The 14,600-nt window shown below is 45.6% G+C and overlaps 1 protein-coding gene across 1 annotated transcript in view; it reads right to left on the reverse strand.

Moving 5' to 3' along the window:
• The window catches only part of LOC135505794 (leucine-rich repeat and fibronectin type-III domain-containing protein 2-like), a 152,516-nt gene that overhangs the window by 18,312 nt on the left and 119,604 nt on the right, over positions 1 to 14,600 (reverse strand). The window contains exon 5 of the mRNA XM_064924936.1: positions 12,052 to 13,448. Coding sequence (XP_064781008.1) covers positions 12,052 to 13,427 — 1,376 coding nt within the window. The 5' untranslated portion in view covers positions 13,428 to 13,448. The remainder of the gene's footprint in view (positions 1 to 12,051; positions 13,449 to 14,600) is intronic.

Here is a 14,600-nt window from a genome sequence, read left to right on the forward strand (position 1 = left end):
CACCTGGGGGTGGCCCGTCAGGAAGTCCAGTACCCAGTTGCACAGGGCGGGGTCGAGACCCAGGGTCTCGAGCTTGATGACGAGCTTGGAGGGTACTATGGTGTTAAATGCCGAGCTGTAGTCGATGAACAGCATTCTCACATAGGTATTCCTCTTGTCCAGATGGGTTAGGTCAGTGTGCAGTGTGGTTGAGATTGTGTCGTCTGTGGACCTATTTGGGCGGTAAGCAAATTGGAGTGGGTCTAGGGTGTCAGGTAGGGTGGAGGTGATATATATATATATATATATCCCATTTAGCAGACGCTTTTGTCCAAAGACTTACAAGTGGGTCTTTTACATATGGGTGTCCCTAGGTAGGGCTGGCGTTGCAGGTGCTATGGCCACACAGGACCTTGGTCCTTGACTCTCTCTCAAAGCACTTCATGATGACGGAAGTGAGTGCTACGGGTGGTAGTCGTTTAGCTCAGTTACCTTAGCTTTCTTGGGAACAGGAACAATGGTGGCCCTCTTGAAGCATGTGGGAACAGCAGACTGGTATAGGGATTGATTGAATATGTCCGTAAACACACCAGCCAGCTGGTCTGCACATGCTCTGAGGGCGCGGCTGGGGATGCCGTCTGGGCCTGCAGCCTTGCGAGGGTTAACACGTTTAAATGTTTTACTCACCTCGGCTGCAGTGAAGGTGGCACTGTATTGTCCTCAAAGCGGGCAAAAAAGTTATTTAGTCTGCCTTGGAGCAAGACATCCTGGTCCGTGACTGATCTGGATTTATTCTTATTGTCCGTGATTGACTGTAGACCCTGCCACATACCTCTTGTGTCTGAGCCGTTGAATTGAGATTCTACTTTGTCTCTATACTGACGCTTAGCTTGTTTGATAGCCTTACGGAGGGAATAGCTGCACTGTTTGTATTCAGTCATATTACCAGTCACCTTGCCCTGATTAAAAGCAGTGGTTTGCGCTTTCAGTTTCACGCGAATGCAGCCATCAATCCACGGTTTCTGGTTAGGGAATGTTTAATTCGTTGCTATGGGAACGTCATCTTCAACGCACGTTCTAATGAACTCGCACACCGAATCAGCGTATTCGTCAATGTTGTTGCCTGACGCAATACGAAACATGTCCCAGTCCACGTGATGGAAGCAGTCTTGGAGTGTGGAATCAGCTTGGTCGGATCAGCGTTGGACAGACCTCAGCGTGGGAGCTTCTTGTTTCAGTTTCTGTCTGTAGGCAGAGATCAGCAAAATGGAGTCGTGGTCAGCTTTTCTGATAGGGGGGCGGGGCAGGGCCTTATATGCGTTGCGGAAGTTAGAATAACAGTGATCCAAGGTTTTGCCAGCCCTGGTGGCGCAATTGATATGCTGATACATTTTAGGGAGTCTTGTTTTCAGATTAGCCTTGTTAAAATCCCCAGCTACAATGAATGCAGCCTCAGGATGTATGGATTCCAGTTTGCAAAGAGTCAAATAAAGTTCTTCAGAGCCATTGATGTGTCTGCTTGGTGGGGAATATATATGGCTGTGATTATAATCGAAGAGAATTCTCTTGGTAGATAATGCGGTCTGCATTTGATTGTGAGGAATTCTAAATCAGGTGAACAGATGGATTTGAGTTCCTGTATGTTTCTGTGATCACACCACGTCTCGTTAGCCATAAGGCATACGCCCCGCCCCTCTTCTTACCAGAAAGGTGTTTGTTTCTGTCGGCGCGATGCGTGGAGAAACCCGCTGGCTACACCGCCACCGAGAGCGTCTCCCCAGTGAGCCATGTTTCCGTGAAGCAAAGAACGTTACAGTCTCTGATGTCCCTCTGGAATGCTACCCTTGCTCGGATTTCATCAACCTTGTTGTCAAGAGACTGGACATTGGCGAGAGACTGGACATTGGCGAGAAGAATGCTAGGAAGTGGGACACGATGTGCCCGTCTACGTAGTCTGACCAGAAGACCGCCTAGTTTCCCTCTTTTACGAAGTCGTTTTTTGGGTCGCCGGCTGGGATCCATTCCGTTGTCCTGGTTGAAAGGCAGAACACAGGATCCGCATCGCGAAAGTCATATTCTTGGTCGTACTGATGGTGAGTTGACGCTGATCTTATATTCAGTAGTTCTTCTCGACTGTATGTAATGAAACCTAAGATGACCTGGGGTACTAATGTAGGAAATAACACGTAAAAAAACAAAAAACTGCATAGTTTCCTAGGAACGCGAAGCGAGGCGGCCATCTCTGTCGGCGCCGGAAGTCATTAAGCTTTCAAATAGCATGTTGTTGACTTTTGCTGTTGTTTTGTGTTGTTTGTGTTGTTTAAGGAGCTCGTTTAGCACCTTAGACTCAGTGACCACCTGCAGGGAGAAACTGTGTAGCGGGGCAGGGGGAAAAGAGGGAGGAGCATCAAAGGCTAGTCGCATTAGAAGGGCTGGGAGATGAGGAAGTGTTGGATGTGCAAGCAGGCATGACTGAGTCAAATAGGAAGTTATTCTCCAGGTCTTTCACTGTTTTCGAGAACATCTTGGGGTTAGACCCACAGAGAGAACTGCTCCTTAAAAGTAACTAACTTTGGCCTTCCGGATAACCTGAGTGCACTTATTTCTCAAGTAGGATAATTTGTGACTTAGTGTAAGGAGCCAGGAGGGAGCTTAAAGCAGGTAAGGTACAAGGCCGGTGCTGATGGTGGACAATAACACCCAGCAAAAGTCAACAACGTGCTATTTGGAAGCTTAATGCTTAATGCTTAAAACCAGCAAATCAAACCTCCTTTGGAAGATCTGCATTGTGTAACGATCGTCTGTGGTGTATCCTTCCTGTTTGGCCCTGTCCGGGGGTGTCCTCGGATGGGGCCACAGTGTCTCCTGACCCCTCCTGTTTCAGCCTCCACTATTTATGCTGCAGTAGTTTGTGTCGGGGGGCTGGGGTCAGTTTGTTATATCTGGAGTACTTCTCCTGTCCAATTCGGTGTCCTGTGTGAATCTAAGTGTGCGTTCTCTAATTCTCTCCTTCTCTCTCTCTTTCTCTCTCTCGGAGGACCTGAGCCCTAGGACCATGCCCCAGGACTACATGACATGATGACTCCTTGCTGTCCCCAGTCCACCTGGCCGTGCTGCTGCTCCAGTTTCAACTGTTCTGCCTTATTATTATTCGACCACGCTGGTCATTTATGAACATTTGAACATCTTGGCCATGTTCTGTTATAATCTCCACCCGGCACAGCCAGAAGAGGACTGGCCACCCCACATAGCCTGGTTCCTCTCTAGGTTTCTTCCTATGTTTTGGCCTTTCTAGGGAGTTTTTCCTAACCACCGTGCTTCTACACCTGCATTGCTTGCTGTTTGGGGTTTCAGGCTGGGTTTCTGTACAGCACTTTGAGATATCAGCTGATGTACGAAGGGCTATGTAAATAAATTTGATTTGATTTGATTTGGTGGAAGAAGGTGAGGGCCAAAGCGCAGCATTGGAAGTGTTCATGTTTTTTAATAAAGTAATGAACACTGAACAAAACAATAAACGTGAAGTAATCAAACCGAAACAGTCCCGTGTGGCACCAACACTAACACGGAAAATAAACACCACAACTCAAAAGGGAAACCAGGCTACCTAAGTATGATTCTCAATCAGGGACAACGATTGACAGCTGCCTCTGATTGAGAACCATACCAGGCTGAACAATCCCAAATCAATAGAAAAAAGAACATAGACATCCCACCTAACTCACGCCCTGACCATACTAAAACAAAGACATAATAAAAGAACTAAGGTCGGAACGTGACACTTTGCCAAAAAAGGTTATTACTAGAACGGTTTACATCAGGGTTGAGAACACTTTCTCTGACCATGTCCCAGTAATGAACTACACATCTGGATTGGAGCTGTGAACCGACACTTTCAATTGATCAATTTTAGATAATAAGCTTCTAGTATTAACGTGCAGAAAACCCAGGCTTTTACGAGAGCAAAAATCAGTGAAGCCGAAATCACCAGAGCACAAGTCAGAATTGGGGCTATCAACAGTAGACGGGCCAGGGTGTACATGCACATTTCCAGATATCATCTGCAGTAATACAATCATGGCACAGCAGAGGACGGGGAGAGCTGATTTTCTATGATATTTGAATGTGCATCAGATGGCAACAAGATCATAGTGTACAGCAATTTCATCAGGTAACATGAATACAAAGCCTGGCGAGAAGGGGTTTGAATGGACTGGGAGTCCAAGATACCATGCAACCGATAGAGAGTCACGATTTGGGGAACAAACATTGCCTGTCCCACGGTCAGGTGACAAGCAAGTTCATGGTCAACAAAGCGTGTAGGGGTCATGGAGCAAATAGTACAAACCAGAAGAAAAAAGTTAAATGGTTTGGGGCTAGCCATTGTAACTTCAAAGAGTCTCTTGCCCCAACAAAAAAAATGTGAGAGAGTAGCTCTTCATGAGTTCAGTAGGTTATAAAAGTCTAATATAAAATAAATAAATAGTAGGCTTATGCTAGTTAATTAAAGTGTTGCTGAGTAAAGCTCAAATAATATGATTCACAAGTTAATTAGCCAACATAAAATTCAGATCAGTCAAAATTCTGTGGCGTGTGTGTATGTACGTATGTGCGTGTGTGCTCGATGCGAGCGAGCGAAAGCTCGGGAGAGAGGGGGAGTGTGACTAGGGTACCTGTGCCAGACAAGGGGACACAGGCCAGGGCAGATGGGGCCCAGATCGCCGGGTGGGATCCAAGCAGCAGTGCAGCAGGCAACGTGAGTAGGTGTCACACCCACTTGGGAGAAGCTTTTGTAAGGAGGCTGAGTAGGAGAGGACGCGTTCAACCTTACCAGACACGTGGTGGAGCAGATAAAAACAACCAAAGGGAAAAGCTGAATGAAAAACGTTGGGCGAAGACAAAACCAAGACGCCGGTAAAAGTGCTCAATTCCAAAGCCAGATCAAACAGAAATTAAAGTAAAGAACGAAAAAGTAAACGCTGTAATATCCCAGCAGCGTCCAGAGCCAGCAGTCATTCGTTAGAAAGGTATTCATCATAACTTAAAAAGACGAATGTATCCATCTCTACCTCGGATTTCTGTCTGAAATGCACCATTAAAATGCAAATGCAGATCCCATCTCCCTCCCTTAAAAAAACTCATGATCTGCCTGAATATTTCATTACGTTATGACTAACATAGGAAGTCATCCGTTCACTTGTACCCAAATGGGACACATTTAAAAGACCACATTCTCAAGTATTAATGTCTTGGCCTAAGGATAGGTTCAAGTTCAACAAACAGAAATGTAAAATGGGTTCAGGGAAAGGCTTTAGATGGGCAAGAACCCCCTTTCTGTGTGTACTATGGACTAATGCTTACACAACATACAGTAAAAAGAGTGGAGAAAATTATCTTGACATTACATGATGTTGAGTACTATATGGCATGAGGCACATTAACCATTTCTCACAGAGAGTGCTAATCAAAGTAGCATGTTTCTTTGTGATGCGTGAGCAGTGGAGCGTGGATCCACACCACTCTCTTCAACTCCAGCTAATAGCCAATAATAGTGGCCCCAAGAGCTTGCTATCATTTCTGAAGCACATCTCCAAGCCGAGGAGAAGTATAGGCATTAAATCAAATGGCATGCGACAATCCAACCATTATATGGGGGGGCCTCATTGCAATTCAACTGACATATCACTGAATGTTCCCGTCTCACACATAACTTCCATTACTATGTCCATAAAAAGGGTTCCAAAAGGGTTCTTTGGCTGTCCCCATAGGATAACCCTTTTTGGTTCCAGGGAGAACAATTATTTGGGTCTTTGTAGAACGGTCTGTGGAAAAGGGTTCCCAAAAGGGTTCTATCTGGGACCAACAAGGTTCTTCAAATGGTTCTCCTATGGAACCCTTTTAGGTTCTAGATAGCACCTTCCTTGGCTTCCATCTCTACCTCTAAAATCCTGATGGATAAACATAATGCCCTTAACATATTCATGATGATACATCCTCTGGGTAGACAGCATATTATTTCTATCTTTCCCTAACCATATGGCAAATCAGTATACTGTTTGATTCTCTTCCAAGCCCTTTGTCAATTCTACGTATTTTACCCTTGATGATTTAGGTTTGGCAGAGACACGAGAAAGCATGTAATATTTTGAGTGTCAGAGATTTGTGTTGAAGAGTAAGAAGGACTGTTTTTCTCACTTGCTGTTATCAAAATCAAATAAAAAATGATTGGTCAAATGCGGCTAATACAACAGCTGTATACTTTACAGGGAAATGCTTACTTATGAGCCCATTCCAAAAAATGCAGAGTTAAAAAGTAGACAGTACCGAGTCAATGTGCCGGAGTATGAGGTAGTTGAGTATTTGAAGTAATTCAGTATGTGCATGTGGGTAGGGATAATAGTGACTAGGCAATATATAATAAACAGAGCAGCAGCAATGTACGCTGCCATTCAGAAGTTTGGGGTCACTTAGAAATGTCTTTTGTTTTAAAAGAAAAACACATTTTTTGTCCATTAAAATAACTTTAAATTGATCAGAAATACAGTGTAGACATTGTTAATGTTGTAAATTACTATTGTTGCTGGAAACAGCTGATTTTTAATGGAATATCTACATAGGGGTACAGAGGCCCATTATCAGCAACCATCACTCCTGTGTTCCAATGGCACATTGTGTTCGCTAATCCAAGTTCATAATTTTAAAAGGCTAATTGATCATTAGAAAACCCTTTCGCAATTATGTTATCACAGCTGAAAACTGTTGTTCAGATTAAAGAAGCAATACAACTGTCCTTCTTTAAACTAGTTGAGTATCTGGAGTGTCAGCATTTGTGGGTTTGATTACAGGCTCACAATGGCCAGAAACAAAGACCTTTCTTCTGAAACTCATCAGTCTATTCTTGTTCTCAGAAATGAAGGTTATTCCATGGTTATTCCATGCGAGAAATTGCCAAGAAACTGAATATCCATGGTTATTCCATGCGAGAAATTGCCAAGAAACTGAATATCTCGTACAACGCTGTGTACTACTCCCTTCACAGAACATTGCAAACTGGCTCTAACCAGAATAGAAAGAGTGGGAGGCCCCGGTGCACAACTAAGCAAGAGGACAAGTACATTTGAGTGTCTAGTTTGAGAAACAGACACCTCACAAGTCCTCAACTGGCAGCTTCAGTAAATAGTACCCGTAAAACACCAGTCTCAACATCAACAGTGAAGAAGCGACTCCGGGATGAGGCCTTCTAAGCAGAGTTCCTCTGTCCAGTGACTGCGTTCTTTGGCCATCTTAATCTTTTATTTTAATTGGCCAGTCTGAGATATGGCTTTTTTTACCCCCTTTTTCTCCCCAATTTCATGGTATCCAATTGTTAGTAGTTACTGTCTTGTCTCATCACTACAACTCCTGTACCGGCTCGGGAGAGACGAAGGTCGAGAGCCATGCTTCCCCCGAAAAAAAATCCATCCAAGCTGCACTGCTTCTTAAGTAACACAGCGCACATCCAACCCGGGAGCTAGCCACACCAATGTGTCGGAGGAAACACCGTACATCTGCACTGCGCCCGGCACGCCGGCACGCCACAGGAGTCGCTAGTGCGCGATGAGACAACGATATCCCTACCGGCCAAACCCTCCCTAACCCAGATGACGCTAGGCCAATTGTGCGTCGCCCCATGGACCTCCCGGTCGTGTCCGGGTGCAACAGAGCCTGGGCTCAAACCCAGAGTCTCTGGTGGCACAGCTAACACTGCGATGCAGTGCCTTAGACCACTGCGCCACCCGGGAGGTGAGATATTACTTTTTCTTTGCAACCCTTTCCAGCTACAATAGTCATTTACAACATTAACAATGTCTACACTGTATTTCTAATCAATTTGATGTTATTTTAACAGATAAAAAATTTTTTCTTTTTTTCAAAAACAAGGACATTTCTAAGTGACCCTAAACCTTTGAACGGTAGTGTATGTGAAGTGTGAAAATGTGTCTATGTGTGAGTGTGTGTGCGTGGTGTCAATATGCATCTGTGTGTGTTTTGTGTCTGTGAGTGTATGTGGTGTGTGTGTGTGTGTGTGTGTGTGTGTGTGTGTGTGTGTGTGTGTGTGTGTGTGTGTGTGTGTGTGTGTGTGTGTGTGTGTGTGTGTGTGTGTGTGTGTGTGTGTGTGTGTGTGTGTGTGTGTGTGGAGAGAGTTTTGTGAGTGTGCATAGAGCCAGTGCAAAGGAGTATGTGCAAAACAATTAAGATAAAGATATCATTTGATTAAACGCTCAGCAGTCTTATGGCTTGGGGGTAGAAACTGTTCAGGTGCTTTTGGTCCCAGACTTTGGTGCTCCGGTATCGCTTGCCGAGTGGTAGAAAGAACAGTCTGAATTGGGTGACTAGAGTCTTTGACAATTTCTAAGGTCATCATCTGAAACTACTTATATTAGAGGTCCTGGATGGCAGGGAGTTTGGCCCCATTGATGTACTGGGCCATACACATTGCCCTTTGTAGCGCCTTGTAGTTGGATGCCGAGCAGTTGCCATGCCAAGTGGTGATGCAGCCAGTCAAAATGTTCTCAGTGGTGCAGTTGTAGAACTTTTTGAGGATCTGAGGGCCCACGCCAAATCAGTTCAGCCTCCTGGGGGGATGAGGCATTGTCATGCCCTCTTCACAACTGTGCTGGTGTGTTTAGACCATGATAGGTCCTGAATGATATGGACAGTAAGGAACTTGAAGCTATTGACCGGCCTCTACTACAACCCTGTCGATGTGAATTGTGGCAATAAGCTCCTTTGTCTTGCCCGCATCGAGGGAGAGGTTGTTGTCCTGGTACCACACTACTTTCTACTTTTACATTTTGGAACACAGCTTGTGTGTTTTGTAACAGACTTTTTGACGTGTAACTGTAAGTTATATATATATATATATATATATATATATATATATTAATGTTTTATTTTGATTAGATAATCTGATTTCAGGTCAGATTATCTTCTTGACACTGAAATATGATGTAATATTATTACTGTCTCATCATCATCGGTGATCAGGCCTACCACCATTGTGTCGTTTGCAAACGTAATGATGGTGTTGGAGTCTTGCACGGCCACCCAGTCGTGGGTGAACAGGGAGTACAGGAGGGGACTGAGCACACACCCCTGTGGTGCCCCCGTGTTGAGAGTCAGCGTGACAGATGTGTTGTTGCCTACCCTCACCACCTGGGGACAGCCAGTCAGGAAGTCCAGGATGCAGTTGCAGAGGGAGGTGTTTATTCCCATGTTTCTTAGCTTATTGATGAGCTTGAAGGGCACTATGGTGTTGAATGATGAGTTGTAGTCAATAAAAAGCATTCTCACATAGGTGTTACTTATGTCCAGGTGGGAAAGGCCAGTGCAATAGAGATTGCATCACCTGGGAATCTGTTGGGGCGGTATGCAAATTTCAGTGGGTCCAGGATTTCTGGGATGATTGTGTTGATGTGAGCCATGACCAGACTTTCAAAGCATTTCATGGCTACAGATGTGAGTGCTATGGGGCGGTAGTCCTTTAGACATGTTACCTTGGCTTTCTTAGGCACAGGGACTATTGTTGTTTGCTTGAAACATGTAGGTATTACAGACTAGGTCATAGAGAGGTTGGAAATGTCAGTGAAGACACATCCTGGTAATCCATCTGGCTCTGCGTCCTTGTGAATGTTAACCTGTTTAAAAGGTCTTACTCACATCGGCTAAGTATCATACAGTCATCCGGAACAGCTGGTGCTCTCACGCATGGTTTAGTGTTGCTTGCCTCGGAGCGAGCATAGAAGGCATTTAGCTCGTCTTGTAGGCTCGCTGGGCAGCTCATGGCTGGGATTCACTTTGTAATCCGTGAGAGTTTGCAAGCCCTGCCACATCCGACAAGTGTCAGAGCCGGTGTAGTAGGATTCGATCTTAGTCCTGTATTGATGCTTTGCCTGTTTGATGGTTCCTCGGAGGGCGTAGCGGGATATCTTATAAGCATCCGGATTAGTATCCTGGTTCTTGAAAGCGGTAGCTCTAGTTTTTAGCTCACTGCGGATGTTGCCCATAATCCATATATTTCTTTTTTTGGGATATGTATATATGATCACTGTGGAGATAACGTTGTCGATGCACATATTAATGAAGCTGGTGACTTATGTGGTAAACTCCACAATGGCATCGGATAAGTCCTGTAGCTTAGCGTCCTGTAGCATTGCTTCATTGGACCACTTCCGTATGTGTCACATTTCTACCAGCATGTCACAGGTACTTCCTATTTGAGTTTTTGCTTGTAAGCAGGAATCAGGAATATAGAGTTATGGTCCCATTTGCTGAATGGAGGGTGGGGGAGAGCTTTGGATGCATCTATGTGAGTGGAGTAAAGGTGATCTAGAGTTTTTGTCCGTGTGAGTTGCACAGGTGACATGCTGGTAGAAATGGGGTAAAACTTTCACACCCTGATTTGTTTCACCTGTCTTTGTGATATTCTCCACCCCACTCCAGGTGTTGCCCATCTTCCCATTATCCCCTGTATATTTATACCTGTGTTCTCTGTTTGTCTGTTGCCAGTTTGTCTTGTTTGTTCAAGTCAACCAGCGTTTTGTGTCTCAGCTCCTGCTTTCTCCAGACTCTCTTTTTCTTGCCCTCCTGGTTTTGACCTTTGCCCGTCCTGACTCTGAGCCGACCTGCCTGACCACTTTGCCCCCCTCTGGATTACCGATCTCTGCCTTACTCTGAGCCTGCCTGCCACACGGTACCGTTGCCCCACTGGTTTACTGACTACTGCCTGCCTTGATCTGTCTATTTACTGCCCCTGTTGGAATATTAAACTATTGTTTATTCAACATGGTCTGCATCTGGGTCTTACCTTCATACCTGATAAAAATGGATTTCAGATTCCTTGCATTAAAATTACCGGCCACTAGGAGCTCCGCCTCTGGATGAGCGTTTCCTTGTTTGCATATGGCCTTATAGAGTTGGTTGAGTGTGGTCTTAATGCCAGCATCAGTTTGTGAAAGATGAAAGCTTTCTTGGTAAATAGTATCGTCTACAGCTTATCACGACGTATAGTATCTCAGGCAAGCAGTACGTCGAGACCTCCTTAATATTAGAGATTGCGCACCAGCAGATGTTTCCAAAGAGACACACACACCAACCCCTGATCTTAGCGGTCAGGAGCTCTGAAAACAGCTGCCAATCCCTCCTATTCTAAAAATGTTTGATTACACTGACTATAGGTTGCAAGATTTACACTATAATTTTAATCATCCCTGTTATAATGGCAATTTATAATCTACCGTCCAATTCCAGTGAAATAAGTAATGTTCTAAACTAAAACGCTATAATAACGAACTGTAGTGGCAATGACTGAAAAAACTGATGAGAGAGAAATAAAATAAAATATATAACGAAAGGGATACATCTCCCGAGGCTCCAGCTGAAATTATCTGACGTTCTCAAGGTTTTAACAGAGTAACTGATTTAAATGGCATTATGTAATTGGATTTCCTTTCTGGCTGGTTTCACAGTCGTTTGGAGATCTGCTACTTTACAATGTATCAGCTTCCAGTAATACATTTTCAGCCTCATCAAATAGCTCTGGATTGACAGAATATTCACCCATTGATTTTAGGGATGGAATTCTCTTGCCTATGGCCTACTAAGCATAAGCGAGCCAAACGGCCATGCAGCGCTTAGCGAAAAAAGGCAGTGTAAAATTGGAGAGTGAGTTGTTTCGCTGTCGAACAATTCAAAGGACAGACAAAAGCAATGGATGATGGATGGATCACTTTGGATTATTATGGACAACTGAAAGTTCTGTACACGTGGCAGTGTTATTGATGCTGTGCATTTTGTCTAGTGTAAAAGGCATTGTTTACTGTACTCCATCTATCTTTGGTGAAAGCTGAGAGACAAATTCTCTTCAGGCAATCAAAACAAGTCACCTGGAGTGTTAAAACAACACTTGTATTGAGTGTCTCCTCCATACAATATATCACAACTTGTTATTTTGTTACTTCATAGATCAAAGCTATCGGTGTACCTTCTCATCTGAAAATAAATGAAACGTTTAAAAAAGTCTGCATTTGTTACCTGTAGATGAGGACTTCGTCGTCCGAACAGTTGTACTGGAGCTGAAACATTTTCACCTTGGGCGCTGCCTTGCTGACTGTCCACTTAACCAGAGCTGAAATGGCCGTCACCTCTGACACAGTGACCACTTTTTCAGGCGGGCTCTTAGGAACCCCCTTGCTGATCCTAGTGGTGCCTGTGATGTCTGAGAGGCGGGACTTGGGCTGTGAGGCTTGACTGGTGCCGTTGCTAAGGTGGGGCAGCTGGATGATTGACAGCTCCACAGAGGCGGTGGACTCTCCAGCCACGTTGGCAGCGATGCAGGTGAAGGTACCGTAGTCCTTGGAGGTGGTAATGAGGATTTCCAGGGTGCCGTTGCGGTAGACGGCGGTACGGGATGAGTTGCCAAGGAGACGATCATCGGGGGCCATCCAGTGGATGGTAGGGGTGGGGTCTCCAACAGCCTCGCACCTCAGGCTGGCCGTCTGGCCCTCCAGCACCAGCATCCTGTGAGTGTGCTGAGTGATGAGTGGCGGCTCGCACACAAACTCCTCCTCCCTCACATACCAGAAGTAGCGCCCTTTCAGGCTGGGAGGGGAAGCGCAGGTCTCCAGGTCGTCATCCCTCTCCAGCCGCCGCAGCCACAGCACCTCGCAGTTACAATGCAGGGGGTTTCCCCCGATGCTAAGGGACAGCTGAGGGGTGTAGGGCGTGGTCAACAGCACCAAATCCTGTGCCCTGGCGAAGATGGGGTCTGGGGGCAGCTTCTGCAGCCGGTTGGAGGTGAGATCCAGGCGAGCCAACCTTTCTAGATTAGTAAAGGTCCCCTCAGGGATAAAGTCCAGGAGGTTATGATCAAGACTCAACTGGTGGAGGGAGACCATCTGCTTGACTGAGTTCCAGGGCAGGCTCCTCAGGTTGTTGTAGGACAGATCCAGATCCTCCAGGGAGGGGGCCAGGTCTTCGAAGGTCCTGTCTGAGATGCGTCCCAGCTGGTTGTTGTTGAGGATGAGGTGCTGCAGGTTAACCAGGCCCCGGAGATCCTCTGGACCCAGCTCCATGAGGCGGTTGTTGTCCAGGTGTAAGGAACGCAGGGTCTCCAGGTCGCCGAAGGAGAAGGGCTGGATGTAGCTGATGGTGTTGCGGCTGAGCGTCAGGTCCACCAGGTCGGTCATGTTGGCAAAGTCCTGCTGAGTGATGCGGAGGATGTAGTTGCCACCCAGCCGGAGCTCCACAGTGCGCCGGTCGAGGTCCAACGGGACGAAGAGAAGGCCTTTGGAGGGGCACAGGGTCCCAAGGGACTCGGATAGGTTCTGGCAGACACAGTACTTAGGGCATGCATGGGCCATCATCACTGCGGTTCCCAGGACCAGCAGGCAACAGAGGATGTGGTCCATGGTAGAGTCACACAAAGGAACCTACACACAGAGAGAGAGAGAGAGAGAGAGAGAGAGAGAGAGAGAGATATGAGAGAAAGATATGATTAGTTATTTCATAGTGGGCACTTCTCATTTCACTATTGCTATGGCAGACAATCATGAGCTCATGCTGCTGTAAACTATCTATGCGGATCTCTGCCTAGAGCAGTGGGGTTTTGGGGCCTGTTGTTGACAGCCTCCCTGGGTAATCTTGATGTGTATTGATTGGACTGCATTTTGATCAAACTCAACAGCTGCCATCAAATCCACATGGATTATAACTAGATTTGATCTGTTGTTTATGGCCGGATAGGAATGTATGTGGGTGGATGTGTGTGTGTGTGTGTGTATGTGTGTGTGTGTGTGTGTGGGGGGGGGGTCTTTACAATAAATCTGTGAATCCTAATTAATCATTTAAAAACAATATTAGGTCACTTATCTACTAACAGCTAGTTGTAAGACAGTCATACATAGAGGCAGATTTAACCAAGTGTTGCTCCAGTGAGACATCAAAACATTTATATTTACCATGTTCTATTTGCATTTTTGTCAAAATTAAGTTATAACTTTGTTCTGTTCAATGTTCTCTACCTACACCATATGAAACAAGTATGTGGACACCCCTTTAAATGAGTGGATTCGGCTATTTCAGCCACACCTGTTGCTGAAAGGTGTATAAACCAAGCACACAGCCTTCTCCATAGACACACATTGGCAGTAGAACAGCCTTACTGAAGAGCTCAGCAACTTTCAACGTTCCACTATCATATGATGCCACCTTTCCAACAAGTCCGTTCGTCAAATTTCCTGCTATAGCTGCCCCGGTTAACTGTAAATGCAGTTGTTATGAAGTGTAAATGTTTAGGAGCAACAACGGCTCAGCCGCGAAGTGGTAGGCCGCATAAGCTCACAGAATGAGACCGCCAAGTGCTGAGGTGTGTAGGGCGTAAAAACTGTCTGTCCTCGGTTGCAACACTCACTACCGAGTTCCAAAGTACCACTGGAAGCAACGTCAGCACAATAACCACACACAAGACTAAGATCACGTCCGCCATTGGATTCTGGAGCAGTGGAAACAAGTTCTCTGGAGTGATGAATCACGCTTCACCATTTGGCAGTCCGACAGACGAACCTGGGTTTGCCCCCTGTCCC

This window comes from Oncorhynchus masou, chromosome 19, assembly GCF_036934945.1.
Source record: "Oncorhynchus masou masou isolate Uvic2021 chromosome 19, UVic_Omas_1.1, whole genome shotgun sequence".
Lineage (NCBI taxonomy): Eukaryota > Metazoa > Chordata > Actinopteri > Salmoniformes > Salmonidae > Oncorhynchus > Oncorhynchus masou.